General features: G+C 38.4%; 1 protein-coding gene across 1 annotated transcript in view; it reads left to right on the forward strand.

Moving 5' to 3' along the window:
* Hydin (HYDIN axonemal central pair apparatus protein) overlaps window positions 1-14,080 on the forward strand; it is a 319,191-nt gene that overhangs the window by 99,907 nt on the left and 205,204 nt on the right. Inside the window, exons 12-14 of the mRNA XM_026399248.2 lie at window positions 4,358-4,425; window positions 10,686-10,918; window positions 13,044-13,144. Coding sequence (XP_026255033.2) covers window positions 4,358-4,425; window positions 10,686-10,918; window positions 13,044-13,144 — 402 coding nt within the window. The remainder of the gene's footprint in view (window positions 1-4,357; window positions 4,426-10,685; window positions 10,919-13,043; window positions 13,145-14,080) is intronic.

Genomic DNA, 14,080 nt, shown 5'->3' on the forward strand with positions numbered 1-14,080 from the left:
CTTTGGGATGTTTAGGTAAAATGAATTATTACAGTAACACCTGATAAAATCATCTTCTCTCCTAAGCTTTAGATGTAATAACAGTTTCTCTAAACCTTCATCTTTTTTACTTTAAGGGAAATCTTTCAATGATCTTACCTAGAATGCCTTCAAGCAATGTAAGAGAATCCACTTATAATGTCCTTCAGCCCAGCCTAGATTCTTGCACCTTTTATGCTAGAAGTCTTTTGATGGCTTTCTCAGCTGCTTGTGATAATTGAAAGTCATTAATAGCAGAATTTGTCCTCAGGTTTTGAAAAGAAGTTCTCTGTTACCAACCCATTACGCAGATACACAACTTTGATTCCTGGTACTTTAAAAGGCCATATCTTTCAAATAGAAAGATCATATCTTCGAGAAATATTGCTCTGACTCCATTTCAAATCTCCCGGCAACAGGTTGTTAATTACCACGACAGTCTCTTTATTATGGTTGCTGCTAGTCATTTCCTCCACCCCTGTGTGTAAACTGAGATCCTTCTTGAAGTGTAACGTAGAAAAGAAACAGACACTTGTGGCCTGAAGGATCCTAGGAAAATTTACTGATTTCATGATACCTACTAGTAATTCAGAATCTCAAGATCAGTTCAAAGATGATTTTCATTTATTCTAGAAGTCTACCTAAGTGTCCCTGTTATGGACTGAATTGTGTCCCCTCAAAGTTCAAATATTGAAGTCCTACCATCCAGTATCTTAGACTATGGTGGTTCTTGGAAATAGAGCCTGAAAGTAGGTAATTAAGTGAATATGAGGTCATAAGGTTGGGCTCTGCTCAGGTGACTGATGTCCTTTTGAGATGAGGAAATTGGGACACAGACACACATAGAAAAAGGCCAGATGAGGGGCTGGGGCTGTAGCTCAGTGGTAGAGCACCTGCCTCACATGTGAAAGTTGCTGGGTTCGATTCTCAGCATCGTATATAAATAAAAAATAAAGGTCCATTGACAACTAAAGAAAAAAAAAGATTTAAAAAAGAGAAAGGACTCAAAATGGATCAAGGAGCTTGATATTAAATCAGAGACACGGCATCTGATAGAAGAAAAAGTTGGTTATGATCTACACGCTGTGGGATCGGGCTCCAAATTCCTCAATAGGACACCCATAGCGCTAGAGTTAACAAATAGAATCAACAAATGGGACTTACTCAAACTAAAAAGTTTTTTCTCAGCAAAAGAAACAATAAGAGAGATAAATAGGGAGCCTACATCCTGGGAACAAATCTTTACTCCACACACTTCAGATAGAGCCCTAATAACCAGAATATACAAAGAACTCAAAAAATTAGACAATAAGATAACAAATAACCCAATCAATAAATGGGCCAAGGACCTGAACAGACACTTCTCAGAGGAGGACATACAATCAATCAACAAGTACATGAAAAAATGCTCACCATCGCTAGCAGTCAGAGAAATGCAAATCAAAACTACCCTAAGATACCATCTCACTCCAGTAAGACTGGCAGCCATTAGGAAGTCAAACAACAATAAGTGCTGGAGAGGATGCGGGGAAAAGGGCACTCTTGTTCATTGCTGGTGGGACTGCAAATTGGTGCAGCCAATTTGGAAAGCAGTATGGAGATTTCTCGGAAAGCTGGGAATGGAACCACCATTTGACCCAGCTATTCCCCTTCTCGGTCTATTCCCTAAAGCCCTAACAAGAGCATGCTACAGGGACACTGCTACATCGATGTTCATAGCAGCTCAATTCACGATAGCAAGACTGTGGAACCAGCCTAGATGCCCTTCAATAGATGAATGGATAAAAAAAATGTGGCATTTATACACTATGGAGTATTACTCTGCATTAAAAAATGACAAAATTATAGAATTTGGAGGGAAATGGATGGCATTAGAGCAGATTATGCTAAGTGAAGCTAGTCAATCTTTAAAAAACAAATACCAAATGACTCCTTTGATATAAGGGGTGTAAACAAGGACAGGGTAGGGACGAAGAGCTTGAGAAGAATATTTACAGTAAACAGGGATGAGAGGTGGGAGGGAAAGGGAGTGAGAAGGGAAATTGCATGGAAATGGAAGGCGATCCTCAGGGTTATACAAAATGTCATATAAGAGGTAAGGAGGGGTAAGTCAAGAGAATACAAATGGAAGACATGATTTACAGTAGAAGGGGCAGAGAGAGAAAAGGGGAGGGGAGGGGAGGGGAGGGGGGATAGTAGACAATAGGACAGACAGCAGAATACATCAGACACTAGAAAGGCAATATGTCAATCAATGGAAGGGTAACTGATGTGATACAGCAATTTGTATACGGGGTAAAAGCGGGAGTTTATAATCCACTTGAATCAAACCGTGTAATATGATGTATTAAGAACTATGTAATGTTATGAACGACCAATAAAAAAAAATAAATAAATAAATAAATAAATAAATAAAATAAAATAAAATAAAAAAGAGAAAGGCCAGATAAGGACACAAGAGAAGACCTCCACCTACAAGTTCTGTTGTTTAAGCTGCAAGTCTGTTGTGGTATTTTATTATGGCAGCCCTAGTTAACTAATAATGACCCCAATACCCAAGGAGAGTGAATGGCTATGTCTCAAGGCTTCTGTAGCATGGCCCAGGCAGCCTGTCACAATCATAATCTGGTTTTTCTTTTAAGTATGAAGTTTTATTTGAAATATCCATAAGACTTTTATAGGCTCTTCTATAAAATATGTTTGTTATTATATTAAAAATTGGGGTGGTTTTCCAAATATTTGAATAATATTGACTCTTTAAGAAGGCACACCATATTTATCCTGTCCCCTGATTGGCATCCATTAGATATGTGTACAAATGGGAAGGACAGAAGTACACCTTCACATTACATGAACGTCAACCCACTTTCTGCCTCCATAACAACTGACATCTCATGATAAGCAATTCATCTGGTTCCCAATAACCTTTATTGATACAGACACAAAAATCCTTGACAAAACAGTAGCAAACAAAAATCCAGCAACATATGAAAAGGATTGTACATCATGACCAAGTGGGATTCATCCTAGGAATGCAAAGATGACTCAACTTATGAAAATCAATCAATGTATTACAACATTAATGTCATGCAGTATTAATGGAATGAAGTAAAAGACTACCTGATTATCTCAATAAATACAAAAACATCATTCCCCCAGATTCAGCAACCATCATGATTTTAAAATTTAAAAAGTCCAACAAAGTAGGAATAGGAGGGAATTTCCTCAGCATCAAAGACCTAAATGTAAAAAAAAAAAAAACTAAACCCTACTAAACCCTATAAAGTTGTTAGAAGAAAATTTAGGCATATATATGTCTGATTTTGATTTTGAATTAGGCAGTAATTTCTCAAAGCAGCCAAAGTAAAATAATTTAGACTTCATCAAAATATAAAAAGATGTATGCTTCAAAGGTCACTATCAAGAAAGTTAAAAGACAACCTACAGAATGGGAGAAGGATAGCACAGTTCACTAGCAACAGTAATTCCATCTGCCACCTCGATTCCCCTTTGCCACGTAACCTAACATACTCACAGGTTCTGGGGATTTGAACAAAGACATTTTGGAGAACTATTATTCTACCTACCACCTGAAGTAAGCTAGAAATTGCAGGATGTCTCTATTACTAACTTTAGGATAGAACATCTCTCCAAGATGATGAAGCCCTGCTTCTTCATAACTGTGCTATCCTTCTCCCATTCTGTAGGTTGTCTTTTTACTTTCTTAATAGTGACCTTTGATGCACATATCTTTTTATATTTTGATGAAGTCTAATCTATTTTACTTTGGCTGCTTTGAGAAAAAGATCAGCATTTGGAATAAAAAGTCCTTCAAGGTCACTCAGTCTAGTCCTTTCTTTTCTCTGGAGTCAGAGAAACTGAGGCTAATAGAGGTGAAGTGACTGGCCAAGGTCACAGTGAAGTGGTGGTAAGATGGAATTGAAACAGTTTTATGAAGCCTTGGACAGGGATCATGGTATCCTTGATGTTTACTATATGATGAACCTATAATTTGTATTTCTTGATGAGTTAATCACCTTACATGATATGTGTCTCATCCAGATTAACTTCATTCTGGGCGAGGTTGGGTGATCTGTCTGCTCTGCCTCTGCCCCATTCCCTGTTAGGAATGGGGTTATAAATTAACCCAGCATCATCATAAACCCATGGTTTGAGTCTTGAAAATAATTTTAGGGCCACTGTGAAAGACTATCATCTCATAGTTTCCTGGATTCCGTAATTGATTTAATGCCTAGTTATGGTTTTGTCCTTGCCCTCTCTGTGGTTCCTCATCATTACTTTGAATTCATTGGATTCCCTCCCTACTCCCCACTTTCAGAGGCTGTGTCATTGGACCCACCTTTCATTTCAATGTTCCTGCTCTGCACTTTGGGGATATTTCCTATGGTGAGTAATTTTCCATTTTAACTTTAGAAATTAGATAGAATTTCTGTTGTCTCTACACAGGAGGAGGAAGGCTTGCAAATCATCTTTCTTACCATTTTTTTCACTAGGCAATAGTCAAGAAGTTGTAGAATTGATCCTTTCTTCCTCCATGGCAGTGGTATTTTGGTGCCATTTCCCAGCTTATGTGAAAGTGGTAGCTGTGTCCTGGGCACTAAGAGCCTTCAGGCCGCTACTGTCTCCCCTCCTCTAGCAAAGAGACTAGGCGGGCACCAGTGCTCTCCTTATCTGAACATTCTGTGCTCTATTTCAATGCAGATTCTGCCTTGCCAGCTGTCCAGCAGCCTTTTTGCGGAATTGCTTGCAGGTTCAAGGTGAACTCAAGTGTGTTTTGATTCATGTGTCCTATCACTCCAAGTTGAAGGCTCTGCTGTGTTTTTATGTTATGTCTCACTCAGTTGCCTCGCTGAGCTGTTTCTTCCTAAGCTTCCCTGCTAATAAAAATGATGATAACAGCAGCAGCAGAAGCTCCTCTTACTGGCTGTCTTGAGCTTTAGTCACTGCTAAGTGGATTACATGCGGCAAGGCATTTAAACCTTTTAGCAACCCTGCACAGAGTTACTATTTAATCTCTCTAATTAAGAGGAGGAAGCACTGAGCCTTGAAACAAATAACTTCCTGAGGTCACACAGCAGGAGCAGAATTTGTATTTTAATTGTGATGTGTCTAAATGCATGTACTATCAATAAAAATGAGGCAATTATTGAGCCAAAAATTGGTTCTTTGGTGGTGAAATTTTTAAAAAACCCAAAACTTACATTTAACAATGGTGAAGGATCTTTCAAAGTTCAATTCTACCTCCCCCAAAATTTTATTCCTTAGTGCTTAATTGTTCTTATTGGGGAGAACTTAAATCTAATTCAAATCAAATTTTATTAATTGATTTTCTTTGATTTAGCAATTAATTTACCCTTTTTTTTAGGAAGTGATAATTTAAAAAAAGATTGAGCAATGATAGTTTAAGTACAGATTGTAATCTGCCCTGTTTTGCTTTGGTGCCTGCCACTTTGTCTTGCTTCATTTTGAATGGACCCATCTACTGTGAGGAAAAATATATTAAATATTAAAGTTCTATAGAAAAACTTTAATAATAATATCTTTGCCATTTGAGGGTCATGACAGTTTTCTTTACTCCAAACACATTTATTTATGTATATTATGTACAATGCCCCATGTACATTATATTGCATAAGCTATAGTCTATAGGAAAATCTGTATAAATGAAATAGTATGCCTATTACTATAGCATAAAATGGCCAGGTGATTTTTATGAATGTTTATGGTATATTTTAGTGACAGGCTCTTCTGAAGGAAAATGAAAATGATATTCAATTCGAAAATCATCTAGTGGCCAATTAATAGAGGCACAGTCTCTCAGAGGTGACTGTCTGGTACACAGTGTGAGGCATATTCACATTCCCGAAGGCCTGTGCAGCCAGATGAACCCCAAACAGTGCACCCTGTGTTCAGGGAGAGGGCTGGGCAATTGGAGCATGATGCAGCACACCCTTCACAGCACCACAATACCAAGTCCCACGCTAGGACAAGTGGACAACGTGTTCCGTATCATGTCACCCTACAGGAAGAAACAAACCTAAACAAGCAGTTGAAGCCAGTTACTCCAAGAAATCTCACACTGATTCTTTCTCTGCAATCTAGACTATTGTGCGGCTCTAAAATGTTAGTATAAGTGCTATATACCAATGGCAAGCCAATTATTGAGCCAAAAGAATATGTGAAATTCTTTTATCTAGACTTCAAATACTTAAAAACACCAAGGTCCCTTACCTATTGCATTTCAACAGAAAATGACAAAGTGGAAATATGTGCATATATATATATATATATATATATATGTATATACACATACATAAATACATATATAGGCTCAGCAGGATTATTCTATGGTTAACTGATAAAAATTTTAGCTGTATTTCCTCACTTCTGCTTCTCCAGTGAGGTCTAACAATATTGATAAAATACAAACATGCACACACACACGCTCACACTCACACACACACACACACACACACACACACAAACACACTGATTTTCTCAAAATGCTACATTTGCTTCCAAGTCTTTACAATTTCAATTAGTATCAAAAACCTTAAATACATCATAAAATAAGTGATTTTTAAAATATATTTTTAGTTGTAGATGGACACAATACCTTTATTTTATTTATTTATTTTTATGTGTTACTGAGGATCAAACCCAGGGCCTCACAAGTGCTAGGCAAGCACTCTACCACTGAGCTACATCCCAAGCCCCAATATAGGTGATTTTTAATGGAGCTACTTCTAACATGAATAGTTAGAATTCTTGTTAGTGTGCTCCAAGTTGAGTGGAGGCCACTAGTGAGTCCCAGGAACAGGTAAACTACAGAAGCTAGACTATCATTGGATAAAGAATGGTAAGGATACGTGAAGCAATATGTTTCTAGCAGAATGCAGGCATTTTCTTAAATATACCCATGAGACAGATTTTATTTACAAGAAATTATCATCCCTGGACAAAAGCTTTTATGGTAGCTTTTTAATTTAAAAATAAATGCATTTATTCAAGACATTCAATAATGTTTCTTTTATTTGAATTCTTAATGCAACATGAGTTATAGATTCTAGATGCAGCAATTAAACCCCCACCTATCACTTAACTGCATCCACTCAGCTTGGAAGCTGGCATGAGAATTACCTGTGAAGTAGATGAACAAAAGAATTTATGGACTTGTGCACATCAGGTGCAGCTAAGAATAGGAGTATTATATAGATATCTAGGAATTAAGCACAACTCAGCTCATTGAATTGTGAGAATCCTCCACCTTTTTCCTTTGCCCTCCACTTGAACTCCTCAAACTCTGGCAGTCAGATGTAAAATTTGTCTATTAACAATTCACTAGTATTGAGAAATTCATGCAGAACATAGCACTTAAAGCAAAAGAGTTAACATATATGAAAGGGAAACAAGAAAAATAGATTTAAAATTTCCAACATGAATCTAATAGGAGTTTTAGGAAAAGGAATGAAAATAGCCCAAAAGCACTATTTGGATAAATGAAAGCTGAGAAATTTTAAAAACAAATATTTGTACTTATAGTGTATAGCCAGATACAGTAACATCATAGTGAAACTAAAGAACATTAAAAATAAAGATAAAAATCTTAAAAACTACTGGAGAGAAAAATTACATATTAAAAAAATCATTTGACAAACAGTGGATATCTTAAAACAGTAATGGTACTGGAAGATAGGGCAATGAGGTTTCCAAGTTAAAGACTTTCATCAGTGTAATGATGTACTGAGCACTTGTTCTTCAGGTTGAAAGGGGGAGAGATTCTGAGGGTGGGTGTTTTGGGGGAAAGCTTGAACTGATGGATGAGTTGGTGTTTTACAATATTAGTTATGTCTACATGAAGCAAGGTTGCCTCAGATCAGTGAAAGATTTGCATTCGCATGGGTCTTGTTATTATTTCATAAAGCGAATAGACCATGAGTTCCAGAGGAGGCTCACTTGATCCAAGGCCCATAGAAGCAAAGGCAACACTCTTCACCAAGGAGCTCCAAGAGCCTCAGAGGTCCCGGCTAATTTAAAATCCATAATACTATTTTTATGCTCTACATTTCTCAAAGATTATAGATTCTGAAATGTGGGTTCAAATGGTTAGCAAATGGTAAGATTCTTTGCAATTCTTCTAGTATCAGGTGATATTTCTAAGCAGAAAAATTAAAACCTGCAATCTCTCAGTCACAGTTGTAGCAGTCACATTTCTGTATAGGAAGGTTCAAATCCATATAAAGTATTTGCAGACACTCAAAAGTGCATATTCTGAACTTCGTGGTTTGGGCACTGTCCATCTCCATTCTCAAAACCCACGTCTCACTTGCACAGTTTCATAGGGTGCAAAGTAGGAGCTGGTCATTGCCGAGCTTTGTCCCCAGCTACAAAGGAAAAAGTTTCCCATTGATTCTTTTTTAAAATTATTTATATATATATCCCCTATGAAGATTTCTTGAATATATAGACATTCTTTTTTATTTTTTCTTTTAGTTATAGATGGACACAATGGCTTTATTTTGTTTATTTGTTTTTATGTAGTATTGAGGATCCAACCCAGTATCTCACTTGTGCCAGCCAGGCAAGCTCTCTACCACTGAGCCACAACCTCAGGCCTCCCATTGATTCTTAGTCAGAGATTATCTCTTTTATGTTGGGATGTTTGATACAACATTTTGACCAAAGACCATCTCAGATTTAGTAGCATAGTTGGTACGCCAGAGACCACAGGAGTAGACAGAAGATCCCCATCATATGCAACGCTGGTTTTCTAAACCCAAGGGTACATCTTATGTGTCCAAAATGGATTGTGTATATGTGTTTATTGATTTCTGAAATTCTGAATTATTTCTGTGAACAACTACAAAGTGCCACCTGATTTGCACAATGATCTATCCACACATTTTCCTTTGCTTTGTGGAGATTTTTATTTTGTTAGAAAAATTAGGAATCATGGTCTAAAATACTCCACAGATCCCAAAAGTCTCTACACTGTGATTTAATTTTTCATCTCACAGGTTTCTGCATCAGTTAAATACTCTATTTCAGATAGGGTCCATTCTTCAGTACAAGGCCAAATTCCAAATGATGTATCATCTTTTTAAATAATTATTTTTTGTTCTTTTGTGTGTATGTGTGCAGCCTTACAATTTCCATCTGTTAAGTTTTTTAAAAATTTTATTGCCAATGGACCTTTATTTTATTTATGTACTTATATGTGGTGCTGAGAATCCAACCCAGTGCCTCACACATGCTCTGCTGCTGAGCTACAACCCCAGCCCTGCTAGTTTCTTTCAAGAAGTCTTCATAGGGTCCTTCTTAGGTCAGGTAAATTATGTCTGTGGAAGGAGAATCGAACCTCCTAAGAATGCTACCCTCTAACTTATTATTTAAATACTGGGAGGAGTATTTAAATAATACTCCTCTGTGAATCCCTAAATCATTTATGTTGTTAATTACTCCAAGAAAAGGCAAATACATATTGACTCTTTGTCTACTAGACACTAACTGAAGGGAACATAGATGTCGACAACTGAGGTGGAACTAGAGGTGGAATGGTGTTAGGATTGGGTATAATCAGAAATCTAGAACAGCATTCTTATTAACAACAATTCAGTCCTTGACAACTAATAGACCCTTTCTTTAGGATTCTTGACAAGTGGGGTATTCCAGATACTAGTACCAGGAATTATTTTAACTAGGAGGTTATAACTGACTTTATTCTATGAAAAACTTCTGACTCCAGGGAAATAGTCTGGGTAGTGGTTTGAAGACCCATCTGACTCCTGATAGGACCTTCTTTTCCTAGTCCACCCTATATTTGTAGAACATTTAACCCCTAGCTGGTCAGGTAGCATAGAGTAAGATGTCTAGTTTCAAGAGTCATTACTGGGCATGTTCAGAAAAGTCATATGATAATTACCACTGTGAAACTGACTTCCTATCAGTTCCTCTGGAAGTTCCAAGAGAAGACTCTTAAAGAGACCCATTGTGTGTGTGTGTATTATATATATAACATATATAATATATATGTGTATGTATGTGTTTGTATGTGTGTGTGTTTGTATATATATATATATATATTTTTTTTTTTTCAGCCAGGTTCAAGGTAGAAGAGCAGGGTTTGTATCTAGTAGAGACAAGCACTGTGTTTTCCTGTGATTATAGAAAATTTGTATTGTTCTGAAAGTGATCCACAGATACAATGGCCACCCAGGGAATCCAAAATCAGAGCTCACTTTATTGTCTGCTGAAAGGAAGATCCATATCTTTTAGGAAAGGAGCATGAGTCTCTGCTAAAAATATGTATTCATGCAAAATACACGTCAACAGCACAACTCGGAAAACAAATAATAGAGGTTGTTTCTTTGGAGGGGCCTGCCAATCAAGGGGTTTGTTTTGTATCTACTGTTTAACCGGCTACATAGTAAATGCATAATAAATATTCATTGAATGAATGAATGAGTAAATAATGAATGAATGCAATCTGTTGATTATGTGACTGAAAACAATATTTAGGGCAAGGTAGAGGTAAGTAGCTATGAATTGTGAACAATTCATTGTAGAAGTTGAGCTGCTAGGGGAGGTCGATGGCCAAAGGAGGCTAGGAGGGGGTTTTATTTGGCACCTCGTATTTTGTTTTCCAGGATTTCCTCATACTTTGACTTGTTCCCTCAATAACACGTCTTTGATCCCCATGACCTTCAAACTGCGTGTCCCTGGAGATGGCCTTGGCCCCCAAAGTACCGCATTTTCTGAGAAGGATTTAATCAACAGACCATCTAGGGCTGATGAAGAGATACTCACAATGAAACCAAAAGAATTCACCATCAACCCCAACTGTGGCACCATTCGCTCCCAGGGATTTGCTGCTATCAAGGTAAAGTGCACAGCCTTCCAGCACACAGAGCCCAGCAGCCAAACTTCAGCAGCCAAACTTCAGCAGCCATCAGGACCTTGCTGAGGGCTCTCTATTGTATCCAGTGGCAGTGGGAGGGTGCATCTGTGAAGTCACATGGAAATCAGGCCCACTGGAAGTAAACCACTGTGGTATGAGAAGCCAGAAACAAACACCTTGGGCAAAGAAATGGGCTCGGCCCAAGTGGATCCGGATTAATCTAGATGCCTCCGCTAGAACAGTGACTTCTAGGTATTTCTAGTGAAACCATTGCTCTAAATAAGTAGTATACCATCAGTACTAATTAAAACCTTTGAAGAATTCATCAATAGCTACATTCTCCTTTCCTTCAGACTTGGGTCCTTCCTACCAATAAATATCCAGACTTATGGCATAGATGGTAGCTAGCTTATTCAGATTTGTAATAGGAATCTGGACCTCACAGTGAACATGGGTGTGATGTTGCCATCAGTGCTAAAGAAGTAGAGCCATGGAGAGCAGTGAGGAGGCTGCTCATTCACCCCTGACTTCCCCCTTGAAATCAGGATAGTGCAGTGCCTTGGTTGTGGTCTCACCGTGCCAACAGCAGAATTAATTCACGATAACTGAGAAAGGTTTTAGCTATCTTGCCTCACTTTTGCTTCTCTGGTGAGGTCTAGAAATATTGAAGGCTGTTAAACTGAAATAATTTTATACTTGCTAGGGAAGAAAAAGATCAAGACTTCACAGCTAAAGATGGTGATTTTCACTTTAGTTCCTACCATTGAATATTTAATACAGCTATCATTTTATTCCCCAAACTTGTTTTTTAATGCTTCTTAAATATCTCACCTCACATCCACTCATCCTGAATCTTTTCTGGGAGTTTTCAATTCTTTCATGCGCTTCTCCAGAGGTCGAGTGAGTTTTGACGGTATCACCCATCATTGCAATTTATCAGGATTGCTAACTATGACGCTCCTGGTTTAAAAAAAAGAAAAAAGTACTACTGCAATGGATTGATGTATTTGTTACTTAGTAATGCTCATCCCTCATATTACCTACCTTTCCTTTTGCCTCTGCCAGATGGCACAGGAAGATTTTTAACTATGCAGCATGTCTCTTGCAGCCTCTGCCACAAGCCCTTGCTCTTCTTCCTTCTCACCCACAGCCTGGAAGTATAAACAAGGGATTACAGCCACCCCCATGATGCTCTGCTGCTCTCCAAATCCAGCGGGTTCTCTTTGCAATTCATTGGCTTCATCTTCACTCTATTTCTCCTTTATGTCCAGAAAAGCTTTCTCTAAGCTTCAATTTTCCCTTCTGATCTGCACTTCAGCCAGCTCTGTGTAGACTCAAATTTGCATCCAGTGATTCCCTCTGCAAGCAAAACAGTTTTAATTAACACTCAAAACATAATTTATAGATGGAAAAGCCTTTAACCCATGCAAGAAGTTGTCTTCTAGACTTACAAGGATCTCTTCCAGCACAAATCATTTTAAAGCAATTAGAAGTTGTAACAAGGCTTTCAAAAGCCTAAATATAAAGTCTGATCGCAGCAAATAAGTTTATAGGATAACATGTTCTGGTTAGATACCGTCCTCGCATGGACTTTTCTTTGGAGCTTCCCAGTTTCTGCTCTGGTAGTGTACATTGCCAGGGGAAAGGGGTTGATTTCTTATGCCAGTTTCTGCAACCCATATGTTGATTTTCATTGATTACAATGTAAGAGAAATTCATTGTATCTTTTAAACCAGTGTATTTAATTGTCATAATCCACATAATCGAGAGGTATAAGGAACACTTTTAATTTCTGTGATCAGTTTGTCTGGCATTTCTCATGCTTCATGGTCATCATTCCCCTTGCATGGACAAGTAGTTTCTTTGATAAAACCAGCTCAGAAATGAACAGACCTATTGTCCTGAAAGTAACTTTGGTTTCTAACCTGGCCTTTGAACATAGCCAGGGTGTCCTGACCCAGCAATATTACATTTTCAGCTAAAAATATATAGTGCTATACAGCTATAAAGCACTTAGAACCCCCTCCTGCCCCCATGATGAGCATTGTCCTCCCCCAGCTCCTGTCCCCACTGTGGAGGTCAGCAACTTTTCACCTTTCCTTTCCAGGTGACCTTATGCTCCAACACTGTGAAGAAATATGAGCTGGCGCTGGTGGTGGATGTGGAGGGCATTGGAGAAGAAGTGCTGGCGCTCTTAATTACAGCCAGGTATCACTTACCTGCTTCCTCTCTTCCAGAGAGCCCTCTGAGCTCAGCAAGGGGCTGCCTCCCAGAAGGCAGCTCGCCTGCCAGCTAGTGAACACTGGACTTGTTCTGCCTTCCCAGGAAGGGAAACTGAATCCAAATGACAAAACTTTAGAACAGCAAATGTTTCTAAAGCACCTTTGATGGGGATGCAAAGGGTTGCATGTGTTCGGCCCTGTTTTAAAAATAAATAAATAAAGTGCTCTCCAGTGATTCTAACTGTCAAAAGAGTATAAGCAAAAAGGAGTTAGCAGGAAGGGATGATGAGTTGCTGGTTTCATTGTCACCTTCCAATTAAGTGCTCTAGAATCAGGCAGCTGGAAGGGTTAGGTTATCCTGCAGTGGAAGATACCTTTAGCCAACATGTTCCTGCTCCTGGACATCCATAAGCATGACTTGACTTGCAGGCTGTGAGTGAGCCCCACAAATAAGGCTCATCTCTTAGAATCAGAACTCCTCAGGACCATCACCAACTTCTCTCTCTTTTGAGGGAGGCAGCAAGGAGCTCTGGAGTCAGGTTAAAACCTTGGCTCGGCCATTTGTTGACTGTGTCTTCCTGACCTAGCTCCAGGCAGGTAGTGTCACCTACTGATGGTGACAAGGTCCTAAATAAACTCATGAGACCCCACTCTAAATACCAAAGCAAAAGTGTTCGGATCAGGGACTTTTTAAAGTATATGGATGAAATGCTATGTACACAGAAGAGAGAAATTGACTTAGTAAAACCAATAATGCTAATCTGTCAATCTCTAGAATTTAGGTCTCTCATAAATCTTAGGAAGATATACCGTAAAGAAGGTACAGATGACTGGTCGGTGGGGAGAGAATAAGTGGCACCATTTTGTGTGTCTTGGACATAACTGAAGGCAAATTCCAACCCTGAAAGAACTAGAATGAGAC

The sequence above is a fragment of the Urocitellus parryii genome, chromosome 15 (assembly GCF_045843805.1).
Source record: "Urocitellus parryii isolate mUroPar1 chromosome 15, mUroPar1.hap1, whole genome shotgun sequence".
Taxonomy (NCBI): domain Eukaryota; kingdom Metazoa; phylum Chordata; class Mammalia; order Rodentia; family Sciuridae; genus Urocitellus; species Urocitellus parryii.